Raw genomic sequence first — 20,953 nt, 5'->3', positions numbered from 1 at the left:
CATTGCGGACCTTTCAGCGCTTTTTTAAACTGTTTGGCTGCTGTGGAGTCCAGCTGCAGCGCTGGGTATTTGAAGACCTGCAGCAGTGGGTTGTACGAGCCAGCTGCCTGCTCTGTGCCAGTGGGTCTGTTCGAAGTGATACCTGCCACCCCATCTTCAAGAGCATTTTAAGCTCCTAGATTCTATATGGGCTGCGCTCTCACTGAGCAGGGACAGGGAGTCACATAGAAACAGGGGAAAAGAGAAAAGATGGAAAAAACGAGAAGATGGGAATACAAAAGGGAAAGAAAGGAACAGAAAAGAGCAGCAGATGGAATAGGAGCAGGAGGTTTTTGTTAAATAAAACCCCTTCCCTCCACTTCAGAAGGCTCTGTGTGTCCTGTTTAATCTGATGTACATGGTCCATGCTACAGCCATGTAATTAGCTGTTTCTGTGGATTATTGTAGCTTTCAGATTCCCTAATCAGCAACACCTATTCTTTTAATTATTCCTTCTTACACTTTTTTAGAGACAGAGTTTTGTCCTGAGTCTCTGTCTCTCTGCTTCTCTGCCTTTCTGCACTACTCTAAATAGCATCTTTACTTTTTGCCACAGGCATCGTCTGTGGATGTTCCTGTTGGGGTGCACTACCATTTGGTACCTTATTGAAGCTGCTGTAAAGACACCTGAATGGAGGCTTATTCGGTGCTTTCCCTTAAATAGACCACTTAAACTAGTCCTGAGCTTGATATGTCTGCCAAGTTACTTCTTTGCCTGAGAATCTTGGCTCCTTTTCTTATTACCCATCCTTTGCTGCTATTTGATCAGCCTCTTTTTTTTCTTTTTCACGTTTGGCATAGCCTTAAAAAATAAAACCCCACAAAATTAATAAAATATAGTTCCTCAAAATGGAGGAAAAGAGTATTTCAGAGAAGTTTCTGGTTTCTTTTGAAAGTCATCTCCCTGACGTGGAGCTCAGGCAGATGAACTGTTCTCTGTGCTATATTAGAGTTTGGGCAGTTTTTACCTTAGCAGTTCCTCTGCTGAAGAGGTTTTTTTTTTTTTTCTCTTCTTCTGTCTGAACTCCTGGTTGTGTAAGTTGTACAAACCAGCTCTGGTGTTTGATTTTGCAGGTAAAGCTAACAGTGTTCTGGCAATACATGAAGGCTGTCGGCCCTGTCGTTTCTTTAGTGATATGTTTTCTCCATTGCTGTCAAAATGCTGCTGCTATTGGGGCCAACGTGTGGCTCAGTGACTGGACCAATGAGCCGGTGATAAACGGGACTCAGCAGAACACAGCCATGCGAATCGGAGTCTATGCTGCCTTGGGCCTCTTACAAGGTGAGCCTAGACAAAATCGTGATGCCTGAATGTTTAGTAAAGAGGAATTAGGTGAGAAAGCCATGGCTCCGGTTGCTGGTGACCAAAATTGCCCTCCACATCCTGTCCTGAGGAAGGGAAGTAACATAACGTGGAGCTACAAAGTCTGAGCTCGGTCCAACACTTTTAATTTTTTTGTGAAGCCCTTGGGGTTGAGCAGGTGACATGGAAGCTTGAGAAGTAAGTTGGAGAGAAAACATGAAAACTTAGGTGCAGAAGAGGCTGAAGGGTTGAGGCAAAGGTGTAGCATTAGGACTTCATGGAGGCTCGCGGAAAGCAGAGAAAGGAGGGTTGTGCATCTGTCTTATGTGGACAGCATGGTGAAATCCTACAGGAGATGTTGCTGTGCCTTCGGCACAGCCGTAGTGCCGGTGGGAAGGGTGGACAGGGAATATAGTAAAGCAAAAAAAGCTTCTAGCACAACAGAAACTACCGAGAGTCAGAGCTGCGAATCGGGAACATCATGTTCACTGGTTAACATGTCTCCTTTTCACCTGGTAGGCCTCATAGTACTCATCTCTTCCTTCACCCTGGCCATGGGAGGCATTAATGCAGCCCAGACACTCCATGCTGCTCTGCTGGAGAACAAATTGCACACCCCACAGTCCTTCTACGACACAACCCCAACCGGCCGCATCATCAACCGCTTTTCGAAGGACGTCTATGTGATCGATGAAGTAATCCCACCAACCATCTTGATGTTCCTCGGAACATTCTTCACCTCTTTATCGACAATCATTATAATTATAGCAAGTACTCCACTCTTCGCTGTGGTTATAGTTCCACTTGCAATTCTGTACTTCTTTGTTCAGGTAACTGGAAAAATACCTGACTACCATTGCAATGACTCTTTTTCCATTGCTCATGTTTCTTTTTTTGGATAAAACCCATGAACTTGGGGTAAAATGGAAATATCTGAAGTAACTACATGTTTATGTAAACAAAGCATTATTTACTTCTCCCAGAAAAAGAAATGTTCTGTGAGATGAGGTCATGAAATAAATAGGCATAACCTTTTTTTTTGCTTTTAAGTAATAACAAATAAGCCTACTGCTAGAGATGGAGCTGCAGTGCACTTCCATATATTGAAGTGTGTATATATTTGACATATTGACAATCTTTTAAGGTGGTGAGGAGTTAAAATGTTGAAAATAGAAAACATCAATTTTATTGACTTCTGAGCAAGTGAAGCTTATTTTATAGACCATAAATAGAGACCTGATAACGGAGGTGCAGATTCATGTTTCATTTTCTTGGAAAATGAGGCTCCTACAAATGGATTCATTTTGTTAGGCTATACTAACTAAATTTAAAGGGACATAGATAAATTCAACTTACAGTCTATAGAAATTGCAGTTACCCGTTACTCTGTTGTGGAATGAAGCAAAGGTAACTTTCCTGAAATTCTTCTTAATTGTAGAGAATATTTTGGAGAGTTGAAGTGCATCAGTAGCAATCTCCTTTAAATCCTTAACCTAAAAATTTCTTCACTATTAATTAAAAGAGAAAGTATTTCATGTACCCTTCAATTTTCTCCAAAACACATCAGCGATTCTACGTAGCTACCTCTCGCCAGCTGAAGCGTCTGGAGTCTGTGAGCAGATCTCCCATCTACTCACACTTCTCAGAAACAGTGTCAGGGGCCAGTGTCATCAGAGCCTATAGGAGAGAGAAGTCCTTCATAGACATCAGTGATCTGAAGACGGATGAAAATCAGAAGAGTTACTATCCCAGCATAGTATCAAACAGGTAAAAGGCATATAACGTCTTGTTTCCACTTAGATAATTCTGTGTTTGCATCACTGGTCCAACCAACCGTTTACCACTCTGCTTACCTCTGCCTTTTTACCAGGTGGCTGGGCATTCGAGTTGAATTTGTGGGGAACTGTGTTGTCCTTTTTGCTGCCCTTTTTGCTGTGATTGGTAAAAACAACCTGAATGCCGGCTTGGTAGGACTTTCAGTATCTTATGCGTTACAGGTATGTATTACAGCTTTCTGTTCATTCATGGCTTTGCATTTTTGTAGATGTATGGATATATTAGCAATAATTTAAGTGCTTGTTAAAGCCAAAGTTAAGGAAATAATAAAAATTAGTTGTGGGACATCTGGAAACAGTAAAGATTTACACTGAATGCTGACAGACCATCAGCAAGCTGACATGCAGTAGGACTTAAGGGCACTTCGGGAGCATTGAGGTTGTGCTGCACTCCAGTATCCCCAGTGGTGGCATGCAGGAAGCTCAGGGAGTGTCAGATGCATCCACCGAGAACAGGTCATTTGAGCATTATGCCTGCTACGTAGCACTTCTGTGTGTCCAGGTAATCACAGGCGGATCAACAGGATCCATAAATAGGTAAGATAAACTGTACTCACCCAAGCTGTGGACAGTTTAGCAGATTTAATGACCTCAGTCTTGCCAGAAGCTTTTTAGATACCATGAGTGTGCAGGATTGCTGTTAGGAATTTTCCAGTGAGGCCCGTGGCTAGGGGAATGGCTTCAAACCAACTTTGAGAGGGCCATTTGTTAAATCACCGTTGAGGCATATGTTGCTTCACATGAGCACCTGATTATCTGTAGACTTGTCTCATAACTGTGTTAATGTCGATGCAAAGGTAATTATTCCATTCATAATATTAATGTGAATCCGTGTCTTAATAGCACTGTCTGATTTTGTTGTTACTATTATTAAATCTGTTGTTCCTTTGTGGGTGATATTTTGTTCCTTACCTTCACCAAGGTGACCATGTCTCTGAATTGGATGGTTCGAATGACTTCAGAGCTTGAAACTAACATTGTGGCTGTTGAAAGAATAAAAGAGTATTCCGAAACTGAAACAGAGGTCAGTTACCAAGCATCAAGCATGCTCACCAACAAGCGTGGTGAAATTTTAATGCACACATTTACGTGGTTTTTCTTTAGACTCTTGAGAGAGAGTTCCTGCTCTGAGACTGTTATCGTTTAACCTGAACAAATGTCACACTCTGAACTGTAATTTATGCTATCACAGCTCCAAATTATTACTGCTGTCATGCAGTCTGTGCTTAGTATCTCATTTTCTGCTACTGTGAGTGGCTATAGTACAACAGAGATGAGTTTCACCATCAGAATATTGCTCCCATTGGGTTTGAAGTGTTGATGCATAGTCCTACCTGCATGGATGGTGCTCTGATCCAGCTAGTGAGCACAGCTGCGGTACAATTATCAGGCTATGCACACGTTTTCAATAGTATTTTTTTTTAATCAGCTTAATCAGTCCTTGTCTCCCCCGAGAGAACATCTCTAGGAGCACAGTCCTGCCTAACCCAGGAAAATCATCCAGTCATCTACCCTTGTTGCAAATACTTGTGAAGGTGGCAGGTGGAGCTATGCTGGGAAATCTGCTGCCCTGTGGACACACTGGGTTTTGTTAGCCCTGTGTGCATTATGAGAGACTAAGAAGTAGGAAATGGAGGATCTGAGGAGAGCTGCAGTGTACCATTCCAGAGGTCAAATATTTAATCTGGAAGCTAAAAGAAAGCTAGACAAGATGCACGATGCATGTTTTAAGCCAGAGCTTGAGCTGGTGTGAAACAGGCAGTGTTGTATTAAAGTTAATGGAAAAAATGTTAATTTATATCCATCGAGGATTTGGCCCTATATACTCAGACATTTTTCCTGTAAACATCACAACAAATACCAAAATGGGTGAATGCTTTGGAACCCAAGATTTTCCCCCATCGTTATAAATTTATTTGATAATGGTGATTTGATTTATCAGATATGTTTCTAGTAACCCACAAATGTTAACATTTGTATCTAAGTTTGAATTATTTTTTCTTAAACCTGTATGAGGCATTTCTGACTCCTGTTTTCCTTAGGCTCCCTGGATCATTGAGGACAAGAGTCCCCCAGAAGACTGGCCATCCAAGGGAGAGCTGGAGTTTGTGAATTATTCAGTGAGGTACAGGAAGGGCCTGGATCTTGTGCTGAAGGGTCTAAACCTCCAAGTGCACGGTGGAGAAAAGGTGAGTTACCAGCTGTAGATCTTTGCTAGAACTTTGCTCTGCACCTCCAGTGACAACCCTAGAGTGTAGAGTGGAGTACAGGGGCTACAAGCACACTTGACCACTGTGGTGGAGACCTACTCAAGCTGGCACTGCAGGAGCCAGCAGTGATAACCATGCTGTTGGTGTGCCAGCATCCTCCAGGCTGGCAGTAGTAGGACCAATTGCATGGGGCTTTCTGGACTTTCCCAGTTAGGCTGGCAACAGGTGACTGCTCACCATGTAGGAGGCACCAGCGCAAGTGACAAAAATTCAGTGAAAAGAATGGTTTGCTGAAACAGCGCAGATGGGAGAAGAAATTCCAGCTTTTTCCACTCTCTGGCTTTTCCTGTGAAATTTTTGGCATGGCATTCTTCGCTTCCTTAATCAGGAAGTTGTCTTTGTTCTGGGAGATCCGCTTCTTCATGCTTCAACTGAAAGTTCTGGGTTTTGTGTGCTGGTAACAGAACAATTAGCATGGGAAAGTCCTCCAGTTAACAGGCTGTTGTTAGAAGAGAAGAAAATTATCCTTACACTGAGCAGACAGGATGACAACCGCCTTCTGGAGTGGAGATACATGTGCTTACCCTAAAAGCTTTTCAGACGGCAATTCAGACTTTGTTTCTTGTCCTTGAGTGATTGGACTCCTCACATGGGTGCTTCAGCTAATCACCCAAAGTTATGTAGGATGGCTCTAGGCCTATGTACATATTGATATGCAATATCATTCAAATTACAGGGATGGCAATATATACCTTACAGTGTATGACACAGGGAGTTTCTAGGGAAGGATGGTTACATTCTTGGATTCAAATCTTGTGTCAGACCTCTTAGAGGCATCTTGAAAGGTTTGTGGTTTTTTTTTTTTTGTTGGGTTTTATTTTGGTTTTAACTAAATGCTTTGTTGTTAAACCTGTGATTTGTTGTAGATTGGAATTGTTGGCAGAACCGGAGCGGGGAAGTCCTCCATGACCCTCTGTCTCTTTAGGATCCTGGAAGCTGCAAAAGGGGAAATTAAAATTGATGGTGTGAAAATTTCGGAGATTGGTCTCCATGACCTTCGATCGCGGCTAACAATTATTCCCCAGGTACAGTGTCTGTGTGTGTCCATAAAGGAAGGATTTCTAACAGCTTAGCAAACCGTAAGAAATGGTTTATCCACAGAGGAAAACGCTTTGTTACACTCACAAAATTATTTCAGAAGAACAAACTATTTTTACTTTAAGCGGTCTTGTTCTGCCACCTTATAAGCTGGTGCTGGGTGATAAAATAGGATTTAGGATAAAGCATCTTTACAGTTGGAACTTGAGTTAAAAGTGTGTATAATGTAACGTATTTTTGGAGTGGATAGGATTGGGAGGTGGTGAATGCAATGCAATGGAGACTTCAAAGCAATAACTCGTATTTTAATATCTGTACTTAAACCAGCTAAAGCACTTGTCTAATGAAAGTTGGTTTTACATCCAGGATCCTGTTCTCTTTTCTGGAACATTGAGGATGAACCTGGATCCATTTAATAAGTATTCAGATGAAGAAATATGGAAAGCTCTTGAACTGTCTCATCTCAAGAGGTTTGTCAGCAGTCAGCCATCCATGTTGGACTATGAATGCTCAGAAGGAGGAGAGAATCTTAGGTAAGGGATGCTTGGACTGGAAACATACCCTGAGCTTTTGATTGGCTGTAACAGTGAGTGACACCTGAGCACAGGTTTACACTGTAGTCCGTTGTGTCTGACAAGATTTGGCCACCAGGTCCTATTTCAAGAAAACTACAAAGGCTCAAACGTTTGCCTGTGCCTACTGCCACGAGTGATCTGATTCTTCTCTGCTGCTGGGAAGGGTTTCTCCCAAACCGAAATCCTGTCTTACCAGTAAAGAAAGAAGTCTCAGGATGACAGTGTATTAGGAATAGGCAGTTCCTTAAAGATGGTTTGGTAGGAAGAGAAACGCCACAGTAACATATGTAACTGTTGTGCTAATAAGAGTCCTCTGCCTAAACTCTATAATTCTATGATAAACTGACACTTTAGCAATGTTTATTTTCCATTATTGTTTGGAAGACCCATGAAGACATGAATGGGGATGATAAAATGCCATGCTTGGATACGCTGTGTTGGCTTCCAAGACTGTGGTGTAACCAGATTATGTACGTGATGAATGTTCAGCTCCTTCCTCATCCCGCAGAGACACTGGGACAGAGGCTGTGTCTGAGGGGCTGCTGTAGCAGGAGAGGAAGCATGGTCTGCCCAGGTGTTTGGGGTTTTTTTGATGGTAGAAAGGACTTACAGCCTCAGAACACTTCTTTTTCTCTCTTTAAAAAAAAAATAAAATAAATTGCATATGCTGAGTGTCATTACAATAGTGTGTGTTTCTGAAAACTCGTGCCAGAAGCATCGTAATTGTTAGTCCCCCTGGCTTTTGTCACGGTGATAGAAAAGGAGCATTTGGTGGGTCTGTCATTCCTGGGTCAGGCAGCAGGTGAACTCATATGCTAAAACTAGCTGAGTAATGCTGCAATGTGTATTTATTAGCTCCAGGGCTGACAGACGGGGCTGTTTGCTAAATCCTATTTTTCTTGCTGGGTAACTTTACCTGAGGAGCAATCTGCTGTAGCACAAGTGGTTCTGCGCAGTGGAGGGCTGAGGGCAGGGGGGCCTCGTTTGTGAAACCCTGCCTGTGTTCCCAGCGTTGGCCAGCGGCAACTGGTCTGTCTGGCCAGAGCGCTGCTTCGCAAGACGAGAGTCCTGATCCTCGACGAAGCGACGGCAGCGATCGATCTCGAGACGGATGATCTTATCCAGATGACAATTAGGACCCAGTTTGAAGCCTGCACAGTGCTGACCATAGCGCACAGGCTGAACACCATTATGGATTACACGAGGTAAAAATCTCTTCACGGTGCGTGGAGGGGGGGCTCACTGGTTTACTGGGTATGTGAAGCAGCACTTAAAAGGGTCGGGTTTGTCTCTAGATAGTCACACTGAGGCTCTTGTCAGGTAGTGTGTTAGCAATGATGTTTAAACCATATAATCCTAGAATATCCAGACCCGACTTTGCTTCTGTTGGCATAAGAAAGATGTTCTATATTCACTAACCAGAGCTGTGCCAGAGACGCTACCCAGTTGCATTAATGGCCCCATCAGCAATTTTATGGATCCTTTTTTAACTAGGAGCTGCTGTAACTTTTTCTCTAACATCATGTCATATTAATTACTTTAAAATAGATTGCTATACTTCATAAGCTTTTATCTCCTTGGCTTTCTGGTACTACATACCAGTATGACACTTTTTTATTTTTCTTTCTTTGTTTCCCCCCTGGAAGATAGTGACTGTCCTGTACCTTTTCAAATCAAACAGCAGCTCAGGGAGAATGTTTATCATCTGTTATGTTTCAACGTGTGAAAATAATTGAGCAACACAAAGGCAAAGCTTAGAGCAGTTTGCTTTGTGATAAAAAGGTGTATCACGTTTCTTGCGAGGAATTCACTGACGTATCTTCCCCCTCCACCACCACCTTTTGTTTTGCACAGGGTTCTTGTTCTAGACAATGGAACCATAGCTGAATTCGATACACCTGCAAGCCTTATAGCATCAAAGGGTATTTTCTACAGTATGGCCAAAGATGCTGGACTAGCATGAAAAGAAGACCTCTGGGGTTTTTGGTTTGTGTTTTGTTTTGGTTTTTTTAACATTACTGACTTGCCACAAAAGTGACTTGTGAATGTACTGTAATTTACAAAGCAGTTTTTGTAGTAGACTAAACTTATGATATGTGAACAAAGTATTTTACAATTATAAGGACCAGAAAGTGAATTTTATATTTTTAAGTATTTTCTATATACATAAAGTATTTTATTATCTCCTTTTTTTTTTCCAAAGAATGCCAAATATCCGGCCAAGAAAATGTTATGTATCGCAGGGTAATATGTACTGTATTCAGGTTTACAATTAGTAAATTATATTAATGGTACAAAATACACCTGTTTTCTGTGTTTTCTGCATAAGGATTCATTGGCTTTGAAGTGGAAAGACAGGCCCAGTTAAGCAGTGACTCAGCTGAAAAATAGACAAATAATGTATAATCTCTGAGTGATTCCAACCTGTTCCTTTCAATATTTACCCCCAGGACAAGGGAGTTGAATGCCACAACTTCCAGGCTGTGAGCTACCCCAGGACCTTTGGTATCCCTGCCCAGGGCAACTTAAACATTATAAAATTCCTCATTGGCATAAGAATTATGAGTAACGTGTATTTAAAACTAAACCTACAAATGGCTTAATGTAAATCATTAACTACATAATTTTTATCCATTTAGTAGACTCCACATAAGCCTGCAGGGACATGATTGGCACAGAAGTATTATAATTTTGCTGTATTTCTGAAGACACTATGAGTAAGTTTCCACTTAAGCTGAACATGGGTGCTGAGCAGATGTGTAATTTAACTCATTCAGCACTTCATCACCTGACATAATATGTGATTTGTTTTGCAGAAATAAATACCTACCTTATTATTGATAACCAAGCCTCCTCAGATAAAGGGTGTACTGTGTTTAAACAGTATTTGCTGATAGAATCTGATGGAATGTCTCTTGCTTTAGTTGTTCACTTCCTCCACCCAGAGGAAGGAAGTTCGTGGGTTTCTCCATAAGTAAAGTTCAGAAAAACTTTGAGAAGACAGAAATAATCATTTATTAATTCTTACAAATAATACTTACTAAATAGAAGCAAGAATCTGCAGCCAAGCATTCACTTGCCATAAACATTTCATACAGCAGAGCACAAAGTATTTATCATACACAGTAACATAATGATTATACACTGATCAGATTGTTAGCAGTGTTAATAGCATCATCTGTGTATAAACTGCATAAGGTAGAAAAATATTCCTCTGAATGCATAGATAGTGATCTGTATGTGTGCAAAATAATCAGTATAACAATCAAGTCAGCAACCCAGCAGCTGAGCTTTCCTCTAGTAGGTCTGACTGGTTAAGCCTGGTACCTTCATGGATTTAGCTGGCATTTAAACAGCCGATGCCTAAACCCCATCTGTTCCGTGTGCCAGGGATTGCAACAGACACAGTGTGATACGAGGAACAACAACTCTCTTACTTCGTTATACAGAAGTTAATACACCACGTGCAATTTGGTATAAAAAATAAATGACTCGGACCACATTTGACCTCCAACGCTTTTCACGAGAGGGTATTTTGTGGTGACAAAGCGTTCTACTGTTCGCCTTAGGAGACCGAGCTTCAGTCCAGTTAATGGGCACACAGGAAATCTGGGTGTTTGCATGGATCTGTGCTTCCAGGGGAACACTGGACATCCGACTACACGGCAGACTGGGAGAGGGCTCCCTCTCGCGTGCTCAGCCACTCCGGCTGAAGCTGCTTCCCTTTGCACAAAGTGCCATTCACTGGATGAGACAGAGAGAGCACGGGGAAATCTGGGTACCAGTTCCTACTGTATTAGCGGTAATACAGGTGACTGCTCCGACCGCGGGGCAAGGATGAACTTCTTTACCTGCCACAGCCTCTGAGAAAGGAGACAAGGCTGTGGTGGAAACCCTAGTCCGGTCAGAGGAAGAAATCTGGAGCGGTAAGAGCTCACGATGCAGTTCTCACCTCAGCCTTTCCTCCAGCTACTTTGGGTGGGTCCCTGCTCACATCCACATACAACGTACAGCTAACCTGGGCTGTAAATTCTTAGACAAGACAATAAATTCCTTTGGTTGCTGTAGTTTCCAAAGAAACTGGGTTGGGGAGGACGGGGGAAGGTGAAAAAACAGTGGGAAATTCAGTCCAGTTTGGTGTGTTCTGCTTGCCTGCTATATCTCTTAACTTTAGTTCATTCATCTGATCCATAATACATGCTTTTACAGTTAGGCTACCGAATACAACTCTTCTTCAAATGCAGATGACTCAGTAAATACTAAAATCCTAAAAAAAAAATAGATAAAATCCAGCTCTTAAATACTTTTCAATTTATTTATTCCAGAATTTCATAGCAAAGTAGTCTAATTCTGAATTTTAAGTTAACAGGAAAAGTCATTTTTCAGTAAGCAACGCAAGAAAACACAAGTCATTGGAAAAAAAGAAAATACATTGCATAGGAACATCAAGATTTAATATCAGCCCAGAAAATCCTGGGCAGTTCACTAGTTTCTTTTTACACAGGCAACTTTGAAGTTTCAAGATAGGATCTTTCTCAGGAATGTAGAGGTAAAAGGAAAATAAAATTACAATATTTGTGCTTTTAAAAGGGGAAATTAAAGCAGCATTGGAGAACTGTGTTTTCAATACAGTAACAAAAATAGTATTTTAAATTGCACATGTCAATACTCTCTATTGACAGACAACAATAAAAGGGATTTTGGTTGAGAGCATATTTACGATTTGAAAAATTACTGTCACTTTTTGTTTTCAACCTGAGAAATAGGGAAAAGTGTAAACAGGGATTAAGAAATCGCAGGTAGTAAGTCACTTGATAGTATTTAAACTAGACATAGTTTTGTGCTTCTTCCACAGATTTAAACCCTTCTGGTTTTCTCCTTCTAAATAAGATAAGACTTAAAACACACGATCTAAAAAATTAACGTTAATGGTAATGGACTCAGTAGAAATATTAAATGGGTTTCATGGCAGGCTCTTTAGCTTGAGTACCTCTGCTATTTTATAGCAAACGAATTATTAGAACAGTTTAAGGTAAGCCTTTCCCTGAGAGCTGCTAACTCTACAGTATTTCAAGATTTTTGTAAGGAAAAATGTTGCATTCAGAGACAGTTCTACCAATACTTCCTTTGCTTTAAGCTACTTTTGTATCAGACTCATTACTCTTAGATTAACTAGAGGCTGTAACTGTGCATAACAACTGCAGTTTATTTCGAGGTTAACAAAATAGATTTTTTTAACATCATTAGCCCTTATAGATAATTGTATTTTCAACTGTAGTTTTAAATGAGAGATACAAATATTTTGTTTTATTTCTTTAAACAATTAGTACGTCAGTTCTGATGCCTTCTTGTTATAACCACTCCGTTCAGAAAGTGTTGGGACTCTGAAAAGTAAGTTTTTGTCGCTTACTGTTAGAACAAGCTCCAGTTCTTGGAAATCCTGTAGCCTTGCAACATCTTTGTCCTTTAAATAAACACAATAAGTTGTTAGGTCATAAACCATCTAATCGATTTTGCAGAGGTAAGTTAAAATAATAGGCTCATACTAACACAAGGTATGTATTTATCCATAAATATGACAATTCTTTACAGTAAACTGGAAAGCAGACATCCTGTTGCATCTTGTATTTATTCTGGGATCCTATTCAGCTCCTCACTTCAGGCTGTTTTAGAAGGAATGCAATACTGGCGGTGAGTGCAAGTGATTAGTGGAATCACACTTGTAGAGATCTACTGCATGCCTCTCCCAACTCCTTTTTTTTTTTTTGCCCTTGGTAATTCTTAGAAGCTCATGAATTGATTCTTGCCCCTACCCAAGAAGGTCCTGCACGTAGCCTGCTCCGGAGCGGCCCCGCAGCGCTGGCTCAGGCAGGGTCTCAGGGGAGCAGTGGCAAACACCCCTCCCCCAGCACAGGCTCCAGCTCTGACCCCTCTGCAGCACCACTCTGCTGCTAAACAGCATTACGTAGAATTAGTTGTATGTCACCTTAAGGAACAATAAGTGTCCTGCAGTCCTACCTGGTGAGCCTGAAGTAATTAGAGCCGGAAATAAAAACAGTCTTTTCAACAACTTAAGTTGGCAAGTGACAGAATTGTTTGTCTATGTTTTTTTTTTTCTTTCCACTTCTTGACTAAGTCATCTTATAGTCAGTGAAGATGCAGTACAGTGAAGTCTATTGCTCTAGTACTAATCAGATCAGCTCCACGACTGACGCCAACAATGCTCTAGAGGGATCTGAGAGTAAAAGAAAGGTCAACGGGGAATGAGCACAGCAGGTCAGCACAGGTAAGCATCGCCGAAGCAAAAGGACAGTTACACTCAGAGACCTGCGCTCAGAATAATTCTGCAACGCCTTGCTGGTTTTGGAACGGACTGCGTGCAGTCCGCGCTGAACGAGCACCACTCGGCTGAGCACTGCTGGCTTTTCTGAACGCTGACGGCAGGTCACAGTGCTGAATTCAAGAATGTAGTAGAGAAATCATATAGTAATTGGGCTCAACACCAAATGTTTGTGAAAAGAAATGATCATGAAATTTGAAAACCTTTTTAACTAAACCAAAAACAACTTATGGAAGTTGAAGGGAGGTTTTTGTTGTTTTGTTTGGGTTTTTTGCAACATGGGCCTCTGCAGGTGACCAACAAATTATTCCTTTGTAATGGTAACCTAAAAATCTTTTTTGTAAGTTACTGCACTTCAGAATTGAGAGTTCTTACCTTTCTTAACATTGTATTTGGTAATTTTCTGATCTTCTGTACGTGCTCAGGGTTAACACCCAGCTCACGGCAACTCACTCGGAGCAGCTCCTTATAGGTCAGCTCTTGTCTGTCCAGTTCAATTTCAATGAAGTCATTTTCTCTAAGATTAGGGTTTTGTATTCTAACTTTAAGCACCAGTTCTATTAGAAATAAAAAGGTACATTAACAGGCAGATGTATTTAGGAATTGGAAAAGATATCTCTATTCTAACTTCCAAATATTTCTATGTTTTATTAACCTTGTTTGTGTCATTTGTAACAATACAAGAATCCTCAGAAAGCAAACGACTGGACTTGTGTGACCACAGTCTTCATTAGATTGACTTTCATCAACCTATATGAAAAAATCATTACAAATCTAATACAGTGTGTGCATGTGCATGTATGAACCTTTGCATGAATACTCTTCTTACTGGATTCAAGCTAACTTAAAATCAGATCATACTGGTTATGAATTTCCTGAGCAACCCAAGATTGCTTTTATTGGTTTTTTGATTATTTTGGTCATCGGTTAACTTCTTGCTAATTCATGGCATCAGAACACCTTTTATTTCAAGAATGACATTCTGAACTGAAACTGAAATTCCAGATTTCCCTCTTTGGGCAGGCATTATTTGCCTGCAGAAATGGCAGGTAAATGGTGTAATAGTTCACCATTAGTAAGAAAGCTATTAGTTAGCAAGCTATTTAGAGAATTAGATTACCCTGGTGTCTCTATGCTTTTATAGCGTTTGAGACAAATGGCAAATGTTTGCATCAATATTTTAATAACAGTTCCAGCAGAAACAGGATTATCTGCCTCTTTATGCCTTCAAATGTTTCCTGAATGCCTAAGCATGGGAACCTAAAAAATCTCTGGAAGTGCTGTGAATACGCGTAACCCTGATTAGTCTGTTTTCACTGTCCAAGATGACAGAAGTTCTAAGACAAAGCGAGAAGAGGCTGTTACTGTTACCTTGCATATTAAGTGGAAAAGCTCCTGTGAAGAAAACGGGCTGAAATGCCGGCACGGGCCCTGCACAGGAGCCGTTCTCCTGCTGAGGTACAGACTGATTTGATCCAGCTGGCGAAGGGGCACTCCTGCCCCAAGACACGGGTCCCTGGTAAACCGGACCTCTCTGAAGGATGGCTTTGGAGCGTGGTGGTGCAGTGAACCCTCTGGGCAGCGATGGGGTGCCTCCACTATCCACTGCCTCGGGAGCAGCGTTCCCACTCTGTAATGGTGCACGCGTGCACCTCTCCACATCAGGTAAGGAAGGAGAGTTGGTCTCTGGCGGTCCCACGTGTGCGATACTCCCATTCACGGAGAGATCTGGAATACTGTTACTCATGGTGTTATAAACGTAAGGGAAAGGTGGGTTAGCCAGATAATTGGGGATGATTGGCAGATCTGAATCTTTCTTGAAGTCTGGGAGTTCATCATCTTCCACTGTAAAACAAACAAAACAATGTTCTCCAAAGCTCATTTGAGGGGAAAAAAAATGAAGTATTGCTATTGCACTTTGGGGTTTCTTTCTTTTTTTTTCCTTTCGATTTTTTTTAGGGGGAGGGAGTGGAAGGTTAAAAGCATCACAGGATAAAAGATGAATCAAGAAGCACTATGCCTTTTTTTCTACAGTAAACCGAACCGTGCTCAGGTGTTGCAATACAGTAAACACAAAAGCAGAATCTGATTCCAGTAATTCTACGGGTGCTATTTCCTTCGAAACACTGCAATACTTTCGGTTTGATTCGTTTTCTTTCAATCCATGGCCAGCAGGTTGTAACACGGTCTCTGGTGGTACAACACTATTGTCTTCATAATGTATAAGGCGATGAAAACCAAAGGGTAATACCTTGTCCGATTAAGGCAGGGGATAAAGGGAAAAGAACATGCAGTACTGGGAGAGCTGAAACATTACCAATTCAACAGCTGGGAGACAATAATGAAAACAAAACCAGACAAGGGAATACAAAGAGGAGGGAAAAGGTTGTTAATCGACCCCATTTCAAATTCTTATCACCTCTAGCAGGAAAGCCTACTCTGCTCCAACAGTTACAAAACACAATACAAATGCTCTACGGAAATCCTTTAATGAGCTGTTTCTCTGGGCTGCTAATTTTCCATTTATTCAACACAGTGTCTAAGCTCCATAGAGCACCAGGAAAATGAGGTGTTGCTCATATAAAGGCTTCGTACATATTTGAGAGATTTTCTCCTGTTGCTCTTTTGAAAATAGGAAGCTGCATCTATCTACCACGGGTTTAATCGTGGCATTTTTCTAAGAACAGTTTTTCTAATTTTTCAGTGTTTAGAAAAAAGTTTGGCTAGCTGGATGTAGAATTTGTTGGTAATCCTCTTTTCTTAAACTTGGATTTCTTACCAAGTGAACACTGTGGAAATCAAACCATAGTTATTACTAAAACCCAAACACAGTGTCTTCACATGCAAAATAAAGATTGGAACATACATGCTTTAAACCACCTTTCACTACAGTCTCTGATGATCAGATCGCATAGCCAATAGGTTTACCTCCCAACATCTTCCTTATCTCTCTCTTCGACGTTAATTGGGCCGGACTTTCTCCCTTCTTCGTGAGGATCTCCTTGTCAGCACCAGCGTGCAGCAGGTAAGCCACCACTGGAGCATGGTTCCGTTTACATGCCCAGTGCAAACACGTCCTGCACATGGAAAATGTTAACGCTGTTGGAAATACTAAATTATAGCAGATTAATTTTCACTCGTTCTTGCTGCCTATGAGAAGAACAAGATCTAATGCATGTCTAACTTAAAAAAGGTTTTAATTGCAATCTTCCTTGGAAATTTACACTGGTTTTGGAGGAGCCTGCAGGGACACCTGCTGATGTAATTTTCCCTTGCTCTAATGCTCTTGATACCAAGTTACCAGAGTAGTATTTTTAAAGTTCAAGATCTTTTCCATTTGTCCTTTATTAGGCTGCTAACATTTGTGGAAAAATAAAAAGGCGGCTTGTGTATGCTATTTTAATCTTTAAAAGAATAAGTTGTACTTAAAATACTTGCCTGTGTATATGTGAGCTAATAGAGATACTTCCCTAGGATGCTATTTTTACTCTTTAATTAATGCTCTCAGCACAATGACTTGCACTTTTGGGGAAGTAAATTATGTTTAAAATATTGTAAGCGTAGTTTGTAAGCACAGTTCTTTGCCCAGTTGCTGTTCACTGCACCAGCAATTCCCAAGCTCTGATCTGCAGACAACTAGTATTCTGCATCTGTAACTGATGCACAGAACTAACGGCTTTTCTGGTTTTTTTTCATTATTATTTGCAGTTGCTGACCTAGAGACACTAATAAAGAAACATCTTAAAAGCTACTTAGCTTATTTAGTGCTTAGTATTAGGGACTTAGCAGACTCACATTGTAACTCGCTGTACAGTCTTACCATTCGTCCCTATCTCAGGTTCTCGTGATGTTTGACCTTTCTCCAGCTTTTAACTTTTATTTTAATTCTCTATCTCCGGTTGAAGGAAACTCTTTGAAAAAATGAACACAACCCTTCTCCAAGTTTGTTTGTTTGGTTTTTAAGAATTAAATAAAATAAAGCAGAGATAAATAACACACTTACAAAGGGAAAAGTTTCAGTTGAAAGTCCTGCTCTAAAAAGCTTTTTCCACTTTCTTTTTTTTAAGAGACACAGTCATTGGACTGCAGAGTTGTATCTTGACCAGTAACTCCCAACTTTGAATACAAAATTCTGTTCTTTTAAATTTTCTTATGTAAAAGAATGTGATGGAGAAAAGAAATAATCTAATCTCTAGAGGAACAAACTAGGTAAAACCAAGAGAAGACAAGGTAACTTGCAAAACCTTCTTCTTGTTCATTGTTATATATTCTGATTTAATTAAACCTGTCTTACCAGAAACAAAAGGCTCAATTCTACAATTTCTTCTTACTAAAATTAATGCATCTTGATGGCAGAAAGTATCTCTGCATTAAAGACAGTGGGACTAGTCACTGCAGTAACAGGTTATGTAGAATTAGATCGAACTGAAGACATGAATGTAAGTGTATGTATTCATAATATTTTTCTTCATAGACTACCCTAGGAAGGATGACACAAAATCTGTGTTTCAGAGGTGATATTGCTAACAACAGTGTAAAATCCCGCATTCTCTCTCCAAGGTTGGGCTGTGCATTTCAGCTAGAAAGTGCCGTTTTTAAATAGGATAAAAGAATTTTGTCAGGAGACAGTATTCCTGAGAGAGTATTCCTTAACACCAAAGATGCCACAGAATCTGAGACAAGCTCCATGAAACTCAGACCGGGTTTTTTTTTTACTATGCAGTGTTTTCTGGGCTTTTTACACATATCATCTTGTGAAATGAGTGCAAGACGCTGCATGGATTCTAAAGTAGCGCATTGCCTTGTCATAAACTAGTTTGGACCAAAGTGGTGGGAAAAAGCACAGACAATGGCTGTGTTTGCTTTTCGTGCAAAATCTGCAGGTTTAATTTGTACAGAAGGTGCGTAAGCCTCAATAGCATTGGCCTCATTTTGGATCCATCCTGATCATTTCACATGGTCTCATACAGAGAGGTACCAGCTACCCATGGATTTGACACGTATCAAAATGTAAGTACTTGGCACCTCTTAGCATCAGCGATACTGATGTCATTGGAGACATTCAAATTCTACAGGCAAATTTAAATAACAGAGAAGATCCATTTATTGCCACAGTTAAATATGACCAGATCATTATTTTAAAAAAAAAAATATATTTTATGACCAATTTCTTCGATCAATTCCAGTTTTACACACAAACTCATTTTGATGACAAGCAGCTGTTTATCTTACACACTAAGATAATTTAACATCTTTATGAATCAGTTCTCTAAAATTTTTACAAGTTCTAATGTTAGTCACCACACTTTAAACATCAAGTTGCAAGTGTCCCACGCTTCTCAAAATTACTAATTGAGTTTTCATCTTTAAGAGTCTAGCTCTTTTCCTAATTTTATTCTTCCTATTTTTAATTACAAATTCAAGCACAATACAGCACAGCAAATACAGGCTGAATTGAACTTATGGAAAAGAGTTTCCAAAAATGCCTGAGCGTTCTCCGTAAATTCTGCTTCAAATACCATTGTGAATGTGTGTGTGTGTGTGTTCATGTATAGAGTCCTGCTTGTACAAGTGAATATTACAGAAAAATCTTGGTTTTGGTGTCGTCAGGTGGTACCCGAACGAGATGTCAAAACCAAAGCATTTATATATATATATATATATATCACTGAAATAGCCTTCAAGTTCCCAGCTGAAAGGGAAAGTCATGTTCAAACCTGACAACAAAAAATATTTCTGGTTAGACATGAACACGAGTTTTGCGTTTTGACTCCCGCGCTGTCTCAGGCTGCCAAAAAAAAAAAAAAAAAAGGCACCATAAAGTAACAACGTAGTGACCTGGAGAAGCACAACAGGAGCCAGGCAGGAGGTGGGATGGGGACGCGTGCTTGTCACAGCGGTTATCAGCTGCATCACCGTTTTTCCCTCTTTGGAAGAGAGGTATTTACAGAGAGGAGTATCTGGCAACGGATCGACCTTTCAATTCCATTCCAAATTCAAACTGGTTTGTATTTCATGTAAAAGAGCGAACCCACGGCAGCCTCCGCACCGGAAAACCGGAGGAGAAATCGCTGTTAGAGCGGGGGGGCGGCGGGAGGGAGCCTTACCAGCCGTTGACTTCGTTCTGGGAGTTGAGGCTGACCCCCAGCTCCACCAGCCTCTGAACCTCCTGCTCGTCCCCCAGCGCCGCCGCCTCCCGCAGCCGCTCCTGCCGCTCCCGCTCGGCCGCCGGAGCCGCCATCTCGCCGCGGCCGCCGACCGCCCCCGGGCCGGGGCGGGCCCTCGTCTCCCGCGCACCAACCGGCCGCGGAGAGACACCGGCGGTGGGAAACAGACCCCGCCGGTTCCAGCGGCGGAGCGGCGCCCGGTGTCACCCCCGCAGGGGTCCGGGCCGCGCTCCGCCGGGGGACTCTATTACCGGTAACAACCCCGGCCCGGGCATCGAGTTCCGGCTCACAGCCGCGCTGGCGACCGCGGCCGCTCTGTCCCGCCGCCTTACCGGCCACACGCGGGTACCGGGCAGCCCCGAGGCACTGGGGCATTATTCCATATACACATTGCATAACGCACAGCGTGTCCTGCCCTCGTATTTGTTCCTGCGGGCTCCAGAATCATGCAGTTCTGTGTAGGAGATTCCCATCATCTTTGTGGGTTCTCAGCAAAATCAATTAATCTATTAAAAAAACCCACGACTAACATCTGCCTGCAAATCAACTGGAAAGATGACAGGTAATTCTTGTAATTTGCATTATTTGTTTTGAAAAGCTTGTTTTGGTAGTTGTGGATTTGTCCAAAACCAAGTTACAGGAGAGAGAAGAGCTGGTAAAAATTTCACAGCTATAGAAAGTCAATAATTTCAAACTCTAGCCAGGGAGCTAGCTAGTTCTGTCGTAGTCTGCTCTGTGCGACCATGCCGCTATTCTGGGGAATCTGCAGTAGTCAGGCTCCAGTGTACCTGTTTGCTTTCCTGGTGCACTTGGGAGTAACATAAAGAAAGTGAAACACAGACCAGTTCTACCCGTTTTATAAAGCAAACACCCGCCTCCCATCCCGCCCCCAAAACCCAGACTGTAGGATGTTAAGACTGAAAATTCATACAAGTTATGTTGCATCGACTTAAATTACACTCTTCCAGCAGTTCCAGTGGGTTGTTAAATCATTATAAAATTGCAAAACTTGGAAAAACTTTGTGGTGTCTTACAGCACTGCATAACGGAGGTGGGAAAGAAAACTCTGCAGGTAACGCTGGCGTTTGCGTGAAGCCCTCCGTCATCCTGAGCGAGGCCGCCCGAGTCCTGTGGGTTTTACAAGATGAGCACAAATACAGACTTCGAGCTCTTCCAAAAATACAACTGAAAAGTTTAATTAATTTCATGCACTTAGGATTATCAAAATGATTTTGAGAAATCGAGAAGTAGTTGAAAATTGGTATGAGAAATTCGGTAAAGACAAAGTACAAAGTCACGTTCAGAAAGGAAACAAATACCCAAACGAGCAGAAACTGGTTGTAAGATCTGAGAGGCTTTTTTTTCCCCCACTGTACAGGTAGAATT

At 41.3% G+C, this 20,953-nt stretch overlaps 2 protein-coding genes across 4 annotated transcripts in view; one reads left to right on the top strand and one right to left on the bottom strand.

Annotated features, from left to right (window-relative positions):
• ABCC3 (ATP binding cassette subfamily C member 3) overlaps window positions 1–9,611 on the top strand; it is a 50,033-nt gene extending 40,422 nt beyond the window's left edge. The window contains exons 23-32 of the mRNA XM_086624323.1: window positions 1,114–1,321; window positions 1,862–2,172; window positions 2,910–3,109; window positions 3,213–3,339; window positions 4,100–4,201; window positions 5,220–5,366; window positions 6,314–6,472; window positions 6,852–7,018; window positions 8,071–8,265; window positions 8,915–9,611. Of these exons, the coding sequence (XP_086480449.1) occupies window positions 1,114–1,321; window positions 1,862–2,172; window positions 2,910–3,109; window positions 3,213–3,339; window positions 4,100–4,201; window positions 5,220–5,366; window positions 6,314–6,472; window positions 6,852–7,018; window positions 8,071–8,265; window positions 8,915–9,023 (1,725 nt within the window). The 3' untranslated portion in view covers window positions 9,024–9,611. The remainder of the gene's footprint in view (window positions 1–1,113; window positions 1,322–1,861; window positions 2,173–2,909; window positions 3,110–3,212; window positions 3,340–4,099; window positions 4,202–5,219; window positions 5,367–6,313; window positions 6,473–6,851; window positions 7,019–8,070; window positions 8,266–8,914) is intronic.
• A 518-nt stretch (window positions 9,612–10,129) lies between these two features.
• Window positions 10,130–19,677, bottom strand: ANKRD40 (ankyrin repeat domain 40). Of its 3 annotated transcripts, XM_086624090.1 has the most exons (6): window positions 19,508–19,641; window positions 16,329–16,477; window positions 14,772–15,245; window positions 13,776–13,957; window positions 12,471–12,524; window positions 10,130–11,327 (listed from the first exon to the last, which is right to left on the bottom strand). In XM_086624090.1, the coding sequence occupies exons 1-6, from the start codon at window positions 19,639–19,641 to the stop codon at window positions 11,310–11,312; spliced, it is 1,011 nt and encodes a 336-aa protein (XP_086480216.1). In that variant the 3' UTR covers window positions 10,130–11,309. The 3 variants fall into 3 exon arrangements, with proteins under 3 accessions (XP_086480216.1, XP_086480218.1, XP_086480215.1); XM_086624092.1 differs by lacking the exon at window positions 10,130–11,327 and having other exon boundaries at window positions 11,403–12,524; window positions 19,508–19,677; XM_086624089.1 differs by lacking the exons at window positions 10,130–11,327; window positions 12,471–12,524 and adding an exon at window positions 13,131–13,513.
• Between the last annotated feature and the right edge of the window lie 1,276 nt (window positions 19,678–20,953).

Source organism: Tauraco erythrolophus, chromosome 20, assembly GCF_009769465.1.
Source record: "Tauraco erythrolophus isolate bTauEry1 chromosome 20, bTauEry1.pri, whole genome shotgun sequence".
In the NCBI taxonomy this organism is placed as follows: Eukaryota; Metazoa; Chordata; class Aves; order Musophagiformes; family Musophagidae; genus Tauraco; species Tauraco erythrolophus.
This window is presented reverse-complemented; position numbering and strand designations above follow the sequence as displayed.

Excerpts from the sequence above, each read along its gene's own strand:
- ANKRD40 (XM_086624092.1), bottom strand. The coding sequence starts at position 19,641 with ATGGCGGCTCCGGCGGCCGAGCGGGAGCGGCAGGAGCGGCTGCGGGAG. Across the intron at positions 16,478-19,507 it reads CAGAACGAAGTCAACGGCTG|GACGTGTTTGCACTGGGCAT; the intron begins GTAAGGCTCCCT and ends TTCCATGTGCAG. Across the intron at positions 13,958-14,771 it reads TTTTCCACTTAATATGCAAG|AACTGGTGCTTAAAGTTAGA; the intron begins GTAACAGTAACA and ends TATTTCTAATAG.